Genomic DNA, 16,333 nt, shown 5'->3' on the forward strand with positions numbered 1-16,333 from the left:
TCCGATGGAGATACCTTTGGACCAGAAACAGCTTTGTACAAACCTGGTGGACCACAGACAAAAACTTTAGTATCAGCAGAAGGACCTGGTAAAGCTTTTGAAAGGAATTCTTTCGAAATATAACCAGTTTCACCTTTCCAAGTTGGAGTGGCCTTATCAACAAAGTAATGGATTTTAAGTTGATTGTGTTTAGAAGCAATGGCATCTAATTCTTTCTTTAATAAAATATCTTCTTCAGTAAGAGAACCATAGAATAAATCAATCTTGGTATTATCCTTTGGATTCTTAGTGATTTCATCAACTAATTGATATAATGGAGTAATACCAGTACCACCACCAATTAAAGAGATTTGTTTGAATTGATTTGGTTCCCATTTCCATTTAACTATTGGACCTTTGAATGATAAAGTATCATTTGGTTTTAAATCATGAATATGACTAGACATTTTACCACCTTCATATTTCTTAACCACAAATTCAATGACACCCTTTTGTTCAAGATCACTAACTGGTGTATAAGGTCTAATAACATTACTACCTTTTGGAGTAACAAACTTAGTTAATAATAAAGAAGCAGTAATTAAACCTGAAACATCATCTTTATCCTTTAATTCAAAATATAAATGTTTAGTATCTTTAGTTAAATCAATTGATTTAATTAATTTTAAATCAATCCATTCATCACCATTAGTAAAAGTTTTGCCACCTTGATTATAAATAGGATATTGTGGAGCAGAGTAATTAAGTGCTAACCCAATGGAAGCAACAGAAGCTAAAACCGAGACTAAAAGTTTTGGATTAGATGCTAATCTAGAGAATCTTTGACCAATTGATGACATAGTTGAATAATTGATAATATAAATAATAAAACTATACCAAAAGAATAAGAAAACAATTAAAAAGAATAAAGGGATGAAAAGCAACTTATAAATCAAAATTTTGTTGGATTTCGGTATATTATTTGAAAATTGGTAATTTTCATGGGGGAGCGCACCCATAATTGATTGGTGAAATGTACCCACAAGTTGCCTGCATATAAGCACCCTCATTTCCCTATTACTTTAAATTGCCACAGTTAAATATATAATATGATAGTTATATCACACCACAGATATCCTTATATCGATTATCAATATTGAAACATGTTAAGGAATAAAACTCAAAAGGAATTGATTCAATTGTCAAAACAATTGATTCAACCATTATTACCCAACTTCCATAAGGGACAAGCTGGAAGAGTGGTTGTAATTGGTGGATGTGAAGATTATACGGGAGCTCCGTTTTTCTCAAGTCATTCAGCTGCTTTAATTGGAGCTGATTTATCTCATGTTATATGTGAGAAATTAGCAGCTCCAGTTATTAAACTGTATTCTCCTGATTTAATGATTCATCCTTATCTTTTTGATTTAAATAATCCCGATATTCAATTGAGTAAAGAAGAAATTAGTAAGATTTCAAAAATCCCCATTCAAGAATTGATTGAATCAAATCAACCTAAATTAAATACTATCATTGATGATAAAATCTTACCTAAAGTGCAATTACTATTAGAAAGATCGGATATTGTTGTGATTGGTCCGGGATTCGGTAGAGATCCATTAATGTTAAAATCATTGAGTCGAATAATTGAAGAAATCAAAGTATTAAATAAACCAATTGTATTGGATGCGGATGCATTGTACTTAATTTCAGTTAGTCCATCACTTATTAAGAACTATACTAATGCATATTTGACTCCTAATGTGGTTGAATTTGATAGGATTGCAAAAGCTTTGAAAATCAAATCAAAAATTGATGAAGATAATTTAGAAAAATTAATTGAAGAAACCATTGAATTATCGAAAAAATTAGGTAATGTAACCATCATTAGAAAGGGGAAACAAGAATTAATTGTTCATAAGAATGAATATTTAATCAATGATATGGAAGGTTCATCGAAAAGAGTTGGAGGTCAAGGTGATACCTTAACGGGAGCTTTAGCTACCATAATCAATTGGTCGAATAATTATAATAAAAAAGTATGGGATTTTGATCCAGCTTCAAAGGAAAGATTAACTAATGAAGAAGCTAATCTTTTGGCTTGTTTTACAGCATGTACTTTGGTTAGAACCGCTAGTAAAAAAGCATTTAAAAAGTATAAAAGAGCTATGCAAACTTCTAATATTCATGAATTTTTAGGTGAAACTTATGATGAATACTTTGATAGTGTGACGTATACAAAGTTATGAATAATTGGTAAACAAGGATAATTAAGGGAATATTAAAAAAAGAAAAGGTATATTTATATAATACATAGTAGTGTTTTTAATGATTGATTTATAGGTTTAATAGATACATACTATATCTGCAATTTTTAACCTAATTGGGACGTGCTATATGCACTACCTTTGGTATCAATACCGAGGAATATTTTTCCCCGTAAAAAGTGGGAAAAAAAAGTTATCAGTGACATGATGATTCACAGTAGAATTAATCATCAAAAATTTATCATTTATTTCTTTTTGAACTGATTTGAATAAGAAGAAGTATATCGAAGATGGATGCAAGTTGTGGACCTTCGAATGCGATAACGAACTTATCCAAACATGCTCAAAGAGATAATAGTTTACAAAATGAAGCTGCGTTAAGAAATAATCAACAGAGAAATAATATTGGTAGTTTTAGAACCAATGGAAATATAGTTGATACTAGATTAAATTCTGAATTCCAACAGTTTAATAATGGAAATGATTTCGCTAGTAGTTTTGCTAGTCAGTTTAAACCTCAAATCCCTCAACAAAATATTCAACAACAACCACAACTTCATAATGGGAACTGGGTGAATGATTTCTCTAATTTAGCTATCAATCAACCTCAAGGTCCAATACATCAACATCATCCTGCCCAACAACAACACCAACAGCCAAACGTCAGATCTGATTGGAATCAACAGTTCTTGCAACAGGATAATAGTCAAGTACAATTTCAACAACCCCAACAACAGAATCAACAATTTATGCCAAATTATGCCAATGGATTAGCTATGAGAAATTCACCTTTGTTTGCACAACAACAACATCAACAAGTTCAACCTCAAGTTAGTGAACATCAAGAATTACATAAAATGCAACAAGAAAGTAAACATTTCGATAATGAATTTGATATGCTTGAGAAGGAATTACAAGATCAAGAACCAGCACAAGATGAGGAGTTGAAAACAGTTGATGATAGTGATAAAGAACGGTTTGCAGAGACAGCAAGACAAGTTCAACATTCGATGCAAAGTGCTACGTCTACTCAAGAGACTAAATCTAAATTTGAAAATTCCAACTTTTTAAAATTAATGAGTTCGATATCAAATAGACAAGTTGAATTATCGGGAGATAAATTAGTTAATTCTACTAATGGTGAAGATATCCGTCAATATTTAAGCGATCCATTAAAGGACATTAAGACTGAAAATGGAAATATCCATTATCATGAACCACCGCATGATATTCCAATCCCAGTAGCTCCAATCCAACAACAACAACAACCTCAACACGATTTAAGACCAGAAGTGAATCATTTACCTGATCCCTTAGCTCATATCAAAGATGGAGAATTAGGAGGGATTTTAGATCCATTTAGTGCTGCTAAAGTGGTGAGTGGAGGCCAAGTACAAATGCATGATTGGATGGAAGATTTTGATAGTGTACCAACTACGGTAAATAATAGAAGAGTTAAAAGAAGTATCTTGACTGATAAATGGCAAGAGGTTTATGATGATTATAGACATGATGATGATTTTCATTAAACGAGTTAATTGTTTGTATTTTAGAGTAGATGAAGGTATATAGATTTAAGAAATCGGGTTATGTATTTATTTAGTATACGTTTTCAAATTAAATAAGAAAATTCTTTAATTATTTGTAGTAGTTAGACCAATTAATTGCATAGTGAAAACGTTACGCGCGAGATACATCTTAGTAGTTTTTCCGATACGCTAAGCTAAGCTAAATTAAGTTAAGATTATTAGACTTGGCATATTAATTATGAGATTAGTTGGTAGTTGTTATTTGATGTAACGTTCATTTTGATTATGAGTCATAAATGCGTTCTATCTTTTGGTTATAACCAATTCAATAAAGTAACTAAAACTAGTTTTGCATTAGTAAGGTAAAATAGTGAGTTGTTTGAATTAGTAGGGGTCTATTAGTGATAGATCATTCTTTGTTCATTCAGAGATGATACTGTTCTTTGATGATATAGCAATGTATTGAAACATGTTACAATACAATACGAGTAATGAATAGTCACTTTAAACAAACTAATTTAAAAGTGTTGCAGCAATAGCGTTATAGATCATCACCTGTAGGCATTGCTCTCTAATTTTTAGTGAGAGAAATCTGCAGGGAGAAAAAAGAAAAAAAAATAATGAGATCCATCACGATAGATGCAAAAATTTTACTGAGAGCTCAGTAAAAGAAAAGAAAAAAAAAAAAAAACATAAGTGGCATAGTGAGGGAAAAGAATGATTAGTTATTCTCATAACGGTCCACTTTAGTTTTAAACCGATTAAGAAGCGGATAAGTGAACAAAGATAACTTTGATTGGTTATATAGATAAAGCTGTAGGTCCGAACAAGCAATAGTAGACCACACGTCATAGTACGACTAATTACAGATAATTCAACGGTTACTAATGAACAAGTAGGACAAAGAGGGAGATAGATATACATATAAATCGGAAAAACTTTTCCTCCTTACTAATTAATTAATTAATCCAAGATTTGTTATCAATAGTTTGATGAAACAATAGACGAGTAAAACGATAATAATAACATGGTAGCAATAAAGTTATCAAAACCTATACATAAATATATGCGTTCATACATAAACAAGTTCCAATATATAAACATCTACGTCATTTGTGTGTAATAGAACTTTGTGTTATTAGTTGTTAGGGAGAGTTAGGGAGAGTTAGTTAGGGAGAGAGACTCACAGTGAGTCGGCTAATTACGGTTTCTGAAATTGAGACAGAATTTCTTTTTTTTTTTATTATTTTTAATTATAGTGTGAGAGAGGAGAGAAGCATATGGTGACCCCTTTCGTTCGTAGATGTAAAGATTTTAAATGCCACCACTACTAATAATAATAATTCTGCTGCTCCTACTATTTAGACTTACCATCACCATGTATAGAAGTCTATTTTATAGATAGAGGGGTTAAAATTTAACAAATGACTGATAGTGGTTATATTTTATTTTTATTATTTGAAATATTTTGTTGGGCTTAAAAGGGATACACAGTGCGAGGAGGTAAGTAAGTAGTTAAACACTTTTCAGTTATCATTACACAGACATAGATATGTCTTACATCATAACACAGTTGAAAAGATACTATATACAATGTAAATATTAAGCCGTAACTAGTAATAAAAAAAATAAAAATAAAAATAAAAATTAAAATAGCTCTATAGTTAATTAATTTTATGTATTGTCGATGCCCATCTTACCACCTGCACATAACAAGGTATGCCCACCCCTAAAACAATTTACACCAACACCATTCATCAAAAGTGATACGGAGTTCTAAAATTTAACCATATTAATTAAAGGTAACACAAATTAAAAATTTCTTTTTTAAACTTTTAATTATTGTTGTTGATTTATTGATTTATATATAAGTATATATATTCTAATTGCTTTCCACTTTTGGTTACGTTCTTGTTTCCTCTCAATTATAAATTTAATCCGTTTTCTAAAATATTCATAATCCTTATTCATAAATCTTAATAATAGATTACTACACATATACTTAATAAAATCGTATATATCATAGATAATATCATATCATATAATATCATATCATATCATATCAAATCATACATAATACATATATCACATCATGACTACCGGTACTATTCCATATAAAATCGAAAAACCTTTCAGAATCGCCATTATTGGTTCTGGTAATTGGGGGTACTTGTATTGCAAAGATTGTTGCTGAAAATACTAGAGAAAAACCTGAAATATTCGAAAAGAATGTTCAAATGTGGGTATTTGAAGAAGAACTTGATGGTAAAAAATTAACTGAAATTATAAATACTGAACATGAAAATGTTAAATATTTACAAGGTGTTAAATTACCTGAAAATTTAATTGCTAATCCTGATTTAGTTTCAACCGTTAAAGATGCTGATTTAATTGTCTTTAATGTTCCTCATCAATTCTTACCAAATATTTGTAAACAATTAGATGGTCACGTTTCAAAAGACGTTAGAGCAATCTCATGTCTTAAAGGTTTACATGTCGGAGCTCATGGTTGTAAATTATTATCTCAATCCATTACTGATACTTTAGGAATGTATTGTGGTGTTTTATCAGGGGCTAATATTGCTGATGAAGTGGCCAGAGAAAGATGGTCTGAAACTTCAATTGCTTATTTAAAACCAGCTGATTTCAGAGGTGAAGGTAAAGATATCGATAGTTTTATCTTAAGACAAGCTTTCCATAGACCTTATTTCCATGTCGCTGTCATTAAAGATGTGGTGGGTGCTTCTATTGCTGGAGCTTTAAAAAATGTCGTTGCTTGTGCCGTAGGTTTCGTTGATGGTGCAGGTTGGGGTTCAAATGCTCGTGCTGCAATCATGAGAATTGGTATTAAAGAAATCATTCATTTTGCTTCTTATTGGGAAAAATTCGGTATTAAAGGTGAAGCTCCTCCAAGACATTCCACTTTTACTGAAGAAAGTGCTGGTGTGGCTGATTTAATCACCACTTGCTCCGGAGGTAGAAATGCTAAAGTTGCCAGATATATGATAAAACATAATGTTGGTGCTTTTGAAGCTGAAAAAGTGTTATTAAATGGCCAAAGTTCTCAAGGTATATTAACTGCTAAAGAAGTGCATAAATTATTAGTTCATTTCGATTTAGTTCATGAATTCCCATTATTCGAAGCTACTTATCAAGTAATCTATGAAGGGGCCAGCGTTGATGATTTCCCTGCTTTATTATCAAAGAGTTAAATCAATCACTGGTGATATTTTATCTTTTGTACAATACAGTTTGTGTTCTTTTTCTCTCTTAAAAATAGTCACTATTTTTTTTTACTAATTTAATAATTGTTACACTTACAAACTCTTTTAAGGTATATACTAATAGAAATACATAATTAATAAATTCAAAATCATTTATTCAAAACTCTAAAATCATATTTATTTTTGGTATGTTTAACGATGTAAAAAAAAGACCAATTTTTCATTTTTAAAACTTTTATTTTCTCTCTACTCTAAATTGTTTATTATATATTTTTTTTCATTTTTGCTGCAAAAAAACAATCAAAAAATCATTCATAACCCAAATCTAAAATTCTAATTAGTTGATGGTTGATCTCTTCTTTTTGAATAAATCGAGACCTCCATCACTGATACCAGCCACATTGGTAGAGTTATAATATTCAGTTCCAGAAGTTAAACCATCATTGGAATAGTTTTCACCGAGTGCGTCACCAGTGTAAATATCTCCATTCCAACAATATTGAGCAAAACATTGTTGACATTGTTCTGATTGTTCGGTACCGGCTCTTTCTTGGGATCTTCTAATAATAGCACATCCAACACAAGCTGCCCATTCTTCATCTAGGGTGGTGTTTAATCTGGTTTCAATTTCATAACCATTTTGAATCATACCTATTTTTTCTTCATAACTATAAGCCATCTTATAAGTTGAGGTATTAGTCCAATAAGAAAATGGTCTGTTGGCAATATAAACTACTAATGGAACATCAAGATAATTGTCGGTTAAACTGGATAAGTTCTGGGCATCACAACCAAAGAATGTTGGTTTGGAAGTTAAGTTTAAGTTAAGGAAAGTATTTTGATCTGGAACATATGGGAAATGAGTACCATTACCAATAGGTAAGAATTGTCTTTGATAAGTTGAGACTAAAGAAGTTCCATCAGGCCAGTTTTCATCAGTATCGGCTGAATTGTCATGAGCGAAAATAACATCAAGATTTCTATTTGGTTGGATTAATGGTGCTAATGGAATATTTTGACCATCTTCACCTCCATCAACTAAATAAAGAGTACCATTTTCAGAAAAGATATTTGGTCCACGTCCACTAGTACTTTCATAAAATGGATTTGGTGAATAATAAGCAATATCAACACTTAAGGCAGTGACTGGATCTAATACAAAGGTACTAAGAAGATCACTTAAGAAAGTTGGAATATCAACTTGAGAAACATCTAAGATAACTTCATTGAATAATGATGAACTTGTACCCATAACGAAACCACCATTATCAAATCCTTTAACACAAGCATAAGAATTAACTGGAACACCACCATCTAAATCAGATCCAATATATTGAGTTGGAATGAATTGATATAAGGCAGGATCCCAAGAACCAAATTCATAAGGATTGAACTCAAAAATAGTGGAATTGGAATCAAGAAGAAGTTGTCCTGGAGCTCTACTATCAGAAACAACAATTGGGAATGGAGCTTGATGATTTTGGAAAGAATCCAAGTTAACAATGTCAGAATAACATAAAGCTGATCCTTCTAATGGGTTGGAGTTGGTTAATAATTGATAAGATAAGGTTCTGGCCCATGGATCAGTGATAGTGACTTTGAAACCAGCTAATTGTTTAGCAGCAATTTCAGCTGAAACTGCAGTCCAATATAATGTATTACCAATAACATCAATTCCATCAGGATCTAAGATTGAATTATTTAAATTCCATAAAGTATCTTGGGAAATAATTTCATCAACCGAAATGAAATCATTTAAAGCAACCGAACCAACTAACCAACTACCACCTGATAAACCAGCAAGATAAGTGGAAGATTGTAATAAACCCTTTAAACCACTATTGGCACTGTTAGTTCTTGAATCTAAAGCAGCCAATTCACCAGCACCAGTTAACATAGCTCTGTAACCACCACCACTGAAAGCTAAACCAATAGTTGGAGAATTAGAACTTAAGAAACTATCAACGTCAAAATCAGTTAAATTAGCATTGGTAAGGAAAGTAGATAAAGCAGCATTGGTAATTTCTTTTCTACTTTGAACCCAACTGGATTCACTTGAAGAAAGTCCAGTAGCATCTCTAGTTAATTTGGAATTAGAAGGACATTGAACATATCCTGGAGCATATCCATCAGTAGGAGATGTTGCGAGAACAGTCGCAATAAGATATAAAACTGCTAAATATAACATTGCAATTGGAATTGGACTTAGTGAGATTGACTTAACTGTTTAAAATTTTTTCACCATTCTATGGGGAAAGCCCCACTATTTTATATATACATATACATTTGTGGTTTAGAGGTGGGATCTAATGTCAATCATAGCTTCTGAAAAGATGTGAACTATTTTTAAGTGGAGTTAGAAAATATTTTCTAATTCCTATTCAAATAGGCAACCATAGACGCCAAATGCGTACGGGTAGTCCCTTTACAGTTTCAAGAATTAGGCTCATATTGATTTGCATGCGGGTTATTCATTGTTGTCTATGGTGAACAGAGACGTTTTATGAAGAATTACAAAAAGTGGGCAAATTGGAAATATTATCACAGTTACGGCAAGGAAGCCGCCAAACCATGCGAACAACCGCCTGCAATAGTTTATTTTACAACGTGTAGAAGTCAATTCAAAAAGGGGAAACAAACGTAGATTTGAAATTTTGTTTTGATTTGAAACGGTTGAAGGTTTAGATCGCCATTGTTGCTATAATTGAAAGTTTTAATGTTGTAATTGCAAACAAGCGCTTCTTTACGTCTTGCATAAACGTGGTTGCACGTGTGTATAGAATGCCGCAAATTGAGTTGGCAACAACTTTTGAAAACCCGACTTGAAACGGCTATGAATTTTTTTTTAACTACATTGACTCGTATTTTATATAAATAGTTTATCATATTCATTAAGTCTGTATAAGAGTCACATAGAAATAAATCTATACTTTGCTCTGAATGTGTTTGTAAAATTATTGCGCTAACCTCATGTCAAAATTTATACTACCATGTGTTACCCTGCGCTAAAATTCACACCAGTGGTATTTTTGAATACGAATCTAATTCTCGCATCTATTAACCCAAAACAGTTTATTTCTTACCAACGGTTAGGTGTGAATTGTTTGTTTACCTTTTCGTATCTTGTTGAAGCTCCTTTCTTCTCAATACCACCAAATAAGTTTACCACTTTGTACCCCTAACAAAAGTCGCAGAAGCCATCAGGGTGTAAAACCTATTAGCCCATCATTGTGGTTAGATAGTTTTATTCAGCTAAGACCAAATTGATCGCAGCTATTTAAGCCAAATTCTACATTCTTCAACGTTTGATTTCATTGTAAAAAACTCGTAATAATAAAAACGTTGCAAAATTATGTTCTTCCAACTTTGTCCCACCGTCAATAAATAGACTGCATACAATCCCCATCCTGAACACAAGGGCGCAAAGAAATATACTAAATAAAAACAAATCTATACATATAGATCCCATCATTAAGGTTCATATCATCAACGAATTATGCCTCGAATCTCGATGGAGAATGTAGCAGCTCCACGTCTAGGTGGGATAGTACGGGATCTTTATGATGTCGCTCAGCGATTCTTAGATTGGTATCAACAGCAATCAGTTATCAAGAGGGTTCTTCTCGGAATCTTAGGATGTATCGGGGTCATGGGTGGTATACTAATGTTAATTTTTCACAAATACTTTATAGACGCATTGGTTTATGTGGCGGACTCATGGCATGATTTAAGTTATGGTGGAGTGATATTGTTCTTGCTAGTATTCTTTGTTTCATTTCCACCATTGCTTGGGTTCTCTGCATTATCAATTTTAACTGGAATGGTTTATGGATTTCCAAATGGTTGGCCATTGTTAGCAGTGGCATCATTACTGGGATCAGTATGTTCTTTCCTTTTCACAAGATACTGGTTACATGATTATGCTATTAAGTTAGTCAATAAAGAAGAAATATTTAGAGCATTCGCGGAGATTTTGAAGGAAGACAAATCATTATATTTACTTATATTATTAAGATTATGTCCATTACCTTATTCATTATCAAATGGTGCATTGGCGGCTATTCCAGAACTTCCTGTTTGAAGTTCTTTTTGTCATCATTGATAACATCTCCTAAATTGTTAATTCATTTATTTGTGGGTTATAAATTGAAGAATCTTGGTGATGAAACAAATACCACAGCAACTAAATTCGTTGATTTCTTAAGTATTGTATTAACAGGATTGGCCGCAAGTGTTACAACTTATGTTATTTATAATAAAATGCCAAGTAAATTACAAGGATACCACAATAGCCATAGTCAAACAGGTTTCCCGCCTGTGGGAAGTGAGAATTATGATAGAATCATATTTGGAGATTTTGAAGATGATTTGGAGTTAGGTGCAACTAGTGAAATAGAATTGAATTCAGCTGATTTTGATGATGACAATTTTATAATTCAAGATGAGGATGATGTTATTGTTAACGATCAAACACCATTGACCGGCCAATCAGAGCCATTGGGACACAATTTAAGCATAATGAAGGATAACGACAAGGATATAATTATAGAGGAAGAATTACCAAATAAAATAAAATCTAGGGATTACTGAATATATAAATAATACATTTTTTTTTTAAAAATAAATAATATACACTTTTTATATGCTGTACTTTTGATTTCCATTTAATCAAGGAAGAGTAATCTCGTTCTTCTCTTCTCAATCTTATCTGTACTGGATAATCCAGCTTGATGGCTGTTACTAATTAATATGTGGGCATCAGATTCACAGAAGATCTTTCCATTAATAAGGAAATAATCATTGTTAATCATATCATTACATTTATGACATGTTAAACAATTTAAATGCCATTTTTGTTCTAATTCATTCTCAATACAATCACCTTCAATACCAATTCCACATCCTTCACAAGTTGTATTATTCAATTGATGATAATGGCTGAAACAATATGGTTGATTGTGTAAGGCATAACATTGAACATTTTTAGAAAACACGATTCCACAATCATCATAAGCACATTGAAAACAGCTTCTATGCCATTGTCCAGATAATTCGCCTGTCTTTGAATAAATTGCTTTTTGTGAACCTTTTGCGTTCGATAGTATTGGGTTACGACATGATCTACAAGGACCAGTTCCTGGAGCGACCACAACATGACGACCTTCTTCTCTTGACTCTTGTTCTAATTCTTCATTAACATTTGCATCATTAATAGGTGATTTTATAGCATCTTTACTGACTAATTCCGAATTATCGTTTATCATAAATTGAGAAGGAGACTCGGTAGCTTGTTGAATTTCAAAATTAAGACCCTTCAATTCCTTTTCAATTTCGTGGTTCTTAGGACTTAAAGGTTTGACGTCTTCTTCAATTTTCACTGTAGGAACAGACTTAACAGGAGTTGGACTTTGAGGAAATGATGCTTCAAGAGGCAGTTCACTGATATTTTGGAAATTTCCTCTTACTGGCGAAACAAAACTATCCACATCAGTGAATTTAACTTCTTTTCTGAATTTAGCTGGTGATGGTGGAAGTTCAATGGTATTGAATGAAACATTAGCTGAATGACGAACTGATAATGGTTTCACGGAGTCGTATGAAGCAGTAGAGGACATATCATCTAAATCGACTGAATTACTAGAAGAATCGCTACCTCTCTTAGCTTCATTAATTTGGGTATTAACAGCCTCTTGATTTCTAGTTCCTTCTTCATCAACTTCCTCTTCTTCGGCTTCATCTGTTTCAGGAATATCATCCATGTTGTTGATTTGAATTTGTGGAATGTTAGCTTCTTGATCTACCTCATTATGATCAAATGATTCTGTGATTGAGCTTTCTTCTTTTTCAAACAAATCACTTCCTCCATTCTGCTTCAACATATCCAATTGTCTCTTTAGCTCCTTTTCAACAGCATCATCGTCATCACTATAGTTTGATTCCTTTGATATTATAGAACTCACCATAGATAACTGACTTAATCTAGCTTCTCTGGGACTGGGAGCAATTGATAACTCATTCACTGGATATGGAAGTTGTTGTGTTTCATTATCAGTACCATATTTTGGATTGCTAACCAATTTCTCAAAACGAGTTAAACCTAATTCTGTAGGAGATGAAGCTGGTAGTTCAGGTGGAGTGTTAGGGATCGAGGGAGATCTTGGTACATAATTTTTATGAGCTTGAATATCTCTCTTAAATTCATCCAATGCGTTCGATAATCTGTAAGTAGAATTGCTTTCTGGCATACTGAAGTTTGCTTCTGGAGCATCAATTTTGAATTGAGGAATTTCTGGTTGACGCTCACGTTCTTGATAATTATTACTTCCTTGAGAAGGTTGATTCCATTGTTTTGGTTGCTGTTGTGGAATATGTTGATTTGTATTTATACGAGGAAATCCATAATGTTGATGTTGTTGTTGCTGTTGTGGAATTTGCGCTGGACCCATCTGATATGGTTGCTGTTGAGGAATTTGTGTTTGGGCAATATGATGTTGTGGTTGCTGATAAGGATTGTAATTAGGATTCACGCCACTATTATTACCATTATAGCTCTCGTTATTATTATTATTATTATGAGGAATTCTTGATTGAATTTGTGGAATATTTTGCTTGATTGGGCTATTGTCATTTGTTTGATATTGATTAGAAATATCATGTAATGGCTTCTTAGTTGGTTCAAACGTTTTTAGATACTATATAGTCATTGAGTTAGAATTCAAGGTATTGAACTCTGATTTATCAATTGAAGTGTTTCTAGTTTCATCAAAAGAGTTTTCTTTTGGCGAGATAGTGTTAATCATTTCATTTTCACTATCGGAATCATAAATCTTCTGTGTTCCTTCATGCTCATAATTCTCGGTTTGAGGACCATCATCAAGGTTAAGTCTAAGATTCTTGTAGTTCTTTTGATGAGATATAGATGGTTTGAATGGTTCAATAGGAGTTGGATTTGGCAATTGTTGGTTCTTGGTAGGCGAGACAGCTTTAGACTCACTAAATGATCTTTGATATGGGGCTGAAGTATTTGACATTGGTAATTGAGACTCTGAAAATGATCGAGTCGATGTTAATGGCGGAGACATTGGATATGGCATTGATTTGATGTTTCCAAATGTGGCAGATTTAGCTGATGTTGGAGCATTATATGGATTTGATGATGCTGACGCAAATGGCTTAATTTGATTATTAGCATGATTATGATTCACTTTAGAGTTCAATTGCTCTGCTGAATTCGATTTAAATGATTGCTGTTTTATAGAAGTAGGAGAAACAGATTTTGAATCGGTTGGCGATTGAATACCATTGGAAGATTTCTTTGGATTAGATCTAGTTGAATGAAATGATTTAGTATCAGTAGGAGACAGCTTTCTCTCAGATTCAGTATTAACATCAAACCCAGCTCTTTCATAAACACCTTTGTAACGATGTTCCACTTGAATGGAGGAAACGCCGAGTCTTGCACCTTTGGAGATGGTTGTCCTCTCAAAAAGCGAGGGAAAGATTGCATACTCATTGTTTGGTATTAGTTCGTTTAGCAAAAAAAATAGGAGAGGGTATATGATAAGATATGATAATGATAAGTCAATGTTTATTCAACCCACAATTGAGTAATTGATGTACCCCGAATGTTACTTCTTAACAACGCAATAACTGTCAAAGGGAAAATGAAGCTGTAAAACGTTGAAAACCTACTTCAAAATTTTCTATAATTTAAAAACTTTCGTGTATGTTTTTAAAAACAAACAGGGTTATTGTTATTCCTGTACACAAAATATGGTCTTTGTTTTGATTTCTGGGATTGACATAATTGAAATAAACGCGTAATAATGTCGCCTGAGTTCCGGTCAAAAACACCCCATAAAAATGTCAAATCGTTATGAATGTCGGAGACCACAGAAATAAAAAAGGGGAAGCGTATATATTTATAGAAGCTTTAACTTTTTTTTAACTATGTAGATGAGAATCTATGTGGGTACAAATTAGGGTTAGCAATATCATTAGATGGATAATATATTCACAGCCTTATCTCTATCTTTGATGGATAGGAAGAGGTTTGTGATCTCTACCAGCAATGTTAATACCTTAATTAAGTTGTTAGTGAATGGTATCTTAAGAAAAGTATGCAAGTTTAATGAATCACAAATAGAAGTTATAGATCTACTTGAATATTCTAATGAAAGAAGAACTTATACGACGTTGTGTGAAAGAAATAGAGGGTGGTGAGTATGAGTTGAAAAATATCTTAATATGGAAGAATATGCAAAAGGTTAAACCAGAGCTTCAAAAGATATTATACATGTTACTCACCAAAATTGACTTGTATGATACTAATGAATCAAGACATAATCCTAAACCTGTTATATTGAAAGGGTACACCATTAATAGACCAAGCCTATTCACCAGTATTACAGTACTTGATAATAAACTATATCATATGAAAATTGATCAATATCTTAAAGCAAAATTTTGGTTTTCCATAAATTATGTATTCGAACCAAATCATGAATATGAAACTAAAAATATCGTATTCCCGTTGGAAAATCTTACCTATATTGAAAACATCTTATATTTACGAAATCTGATTCAGAAAGTGTATGTCAAACCTGATATTCAACGATATATTTATTCATTGGTCATTCAGGTTAGAATCATAGATTATGTTCATTAGCTCCTAGACAAACCCGACTTCTGACACGATCAATCGATGATGTTCTAAATTTGTCCAAAGCTATGGTTGTATGGCAACGTCATACATCTGATGATTTGTTTGTTACTGCTGATTTTGTCAAAGTGGCTATGCGAAAGATTGGATATTGGTTAGTCGATTGGGAATATAACACTCTATACACTTCTAAAGAATTACTTCCTGATCGTTCCGCTAATTTTGACGCTGAACAGGTAGAAGAGAAAGATTATCAAAGGAGAATGGAGATTAGTATGATGACTGGTTCTTGGTTTGGAAGTGATTATGATTACGTTAAGAAATATTTATTAAAGAGTGAATCCACAAAGGATGATAGTACACCAACGGGGGTAACGAATATATATAGAAGAAGCATTAGTTGCAGTAAGACCGCCTATATAGATATTTATGATCCATATGTATATAAAGCAATGTATGAAGTAATATGATATGATGTATCGTAAGAGACCCCAGATCTGTATAGATCTCCATAAATTGAGTGTTCACACGACTTTTATTTAGGTCACTATACAACAGCGACCACACAAAAAAATAACTGAAGGTCGTTCGTTGGAAGTTAAACCAGCGTGGACAATATTCGCAGGGGATCAGAAAAACAACTCAAACTGAAATGTTCAGTACTTATTTACA

General features: G+C 32.5%; 9 protein-coding genes across 9 annotated transcripts in view; 5 read left to right on the forward strand and 4 right to left on the reverse strand. All coding sequences in view use genetic code 12, as the record gives it.

Moving 5' to 3' along the window:
• The window catches only part of DFJ63DRAFT_283270 (cytochrome b5 reductase family protein), a gene marked incomplete at both ends in the record, with an annotated part of 906 nt that extends 67 nt beyond the window's left edge, over positions 1-839 (reverse strand). Inside the window, one exon of the mRNA XM_064904707.1 lies at positions 1-839. This exon is cut by the window's left edge and continues 67 nt beyond it. Within this exon, the coding sequence (XP_064765371.1) occupies positions 1-839 (839 nt within the window).
• A 273-nt stretch (positions 840-1,112) lies between these two features.
• Positions 1,113-2,349, forward strand: DFJ63DRAFT_317235 (ATP-dependent (S)-NAD(P)H-hydrate dehydratase). Its single transcript, XM_064906796.1, has one exon. The coding sequence runs from the start codon at positions 1,143-1,145 to the stop codon at positions 2,226-2,228; it is 1,086 nt and encodes a 361-aa protein (XP_064765372.1). The 5' UTR covers positions 1,113-1,142; the 3' UTR covers positions 2,229-2,349.
• DFJ63DRAFT_317236 (uncharacterized protein) lies at positions 2,350-3,876 on the forward strand. The gene has a single exon (XM_064906797.1). The coding sequence runs from the start codon at positions 2,537-2,539 to the stop codon at positions 3,773-3,775; it is 1,239 nt and encodes a 412-aa protein (XP_064765373.1). The 5' UTR covers positions 2,350-2,536; the 3' UTR covers positions 3,776-3,876.
• A 560-nt stretch (positions 3,877-4,436) lies between these two features.
• On the reverse strand, positions 4,437-4,699 carry DFJ63DRAFT_317243 (uncharacterized protein; the record flags this gene model as incomplete). Its single annotated transcript, XM_064906798.1, has 1 exon — positions 4,437-4,699. A coding segment is annotated over one exon (263 nt), but the record flags the coding sequence as incomplete, so codon positions are not given.
• A 697-nt stretch (positions 4,700-5,396) lies between these two features.
• Positions 5,397-7,162, forward strand: DFJ63DRAFT_324593 (glycerol-3-phosphate dehydrogenase family protein). The gene is made up of 2 exons (XM_064907588.1): positions 5,397-5,941; positions 5,979-7,162. Exons 1-2 carry the CDS (start codon positions 5,868-5,870, stop codon positions 6,985-6,987), a joined length of 1,083 nt encoding a protein of 360 aa, XP_064765375.1. The 5' UTR covers positions 5,397-5,867; the 3' UTR covers positions 6,988-7,162.
• Positions 7,163-7,164: 2 nt separating this feature from the next.
• On the reverse strand, positions 7,165-9,401 carry DFJ63DRAFT_52230 (lysophospholipase). The gene has a single exon (XM_064908878.1). It carries the CDS (start codon positions 9,185-9,187, stop codon positions 7,337-7,339), a length of 1,851 nt encoding a protein of 616 aa, XP_064765376.1. The 5' UTR covers positions 9,188-9,401; the 3' UTR covers positions 7,165-7,336.
• A 1,109-nt stretch (positions 9,402-10,510) lies between these two features.
• Positions 10,511-11,589, forward strand: DFJ63DRAFT_333480 (putative transport vesicle protein; the record flags this gene model as incomplete). Its single annotated transcript, XM_064907860.1, has 2 exons — positions 10,511-11,074; positions 11,152-11,589. The coding sequence occupies 2 exons, from the start codon at positions 10,511-10,513 to the stop codon at positions 11,587-11,589; spliced, it is 1,002 nt and encodes a 333-aa protein (XP_064765377.1).
• A 74-nt stretch (positions 11,590-11,663) lies between these two features.
• Positions 11,664-14,804, reverse strand: DFJ63DRAFT_333481 (LIM domain-containing protein; the record flags this gene model as incomplete). Its single annotated transcript, XM_064907861.1, has 3 exons — positions 11,664-13,617; positions 13,729-14,480; positions 14,766-14,804. The coding sequence occupies 3 exons, from the start codon at positions 14,802-14,804 to the stop codon at positions 11,664-11,666; spliced, it is 2,745 nt and encodes a 914-aa protein (XP_064765378.1).
• A 452-nt stretch (positions 14,805-15,256) lies between these two features.
• On the forward strand, positions 15,257-16,176 carry DFJ63DRAFT_333482 (uncharacterized protein; the record flags this gene model as incomplete). The annotated part of the gene is made up of 3 exons (XM_064907862.1): positions 15,257-15,531; positions 15,654-16,032; positions 16,150-16,176. The coding sequence occupies 3 exons, from the start codon at positions 15,257-15,259 to the stop codon at positions 16,174-16,176; spliced, it is 681 nt and encodes a 226-aa protein (XP_064765379.1).
• Positions 16,177-16,333: the final 157 nt, after the last annotated feature.

This window comes from Scheffersomyces coipomensis (genome assembly GCF_036884675.1).
Source record: "Scheffersomyces coipomensis strain NRRL Y-17651 chromosome Unknown DFJ63scaffold_1, whole genome shotgun sequence".
Taxonomy (NCBI): domain Eukaryota; kingdom Fungi; phylum Ascomycota; class Pichiomycetes; order Serinales; family Debaryomycetaceae; genus Scheffersomyces; species Scheffersomyces coipomensis.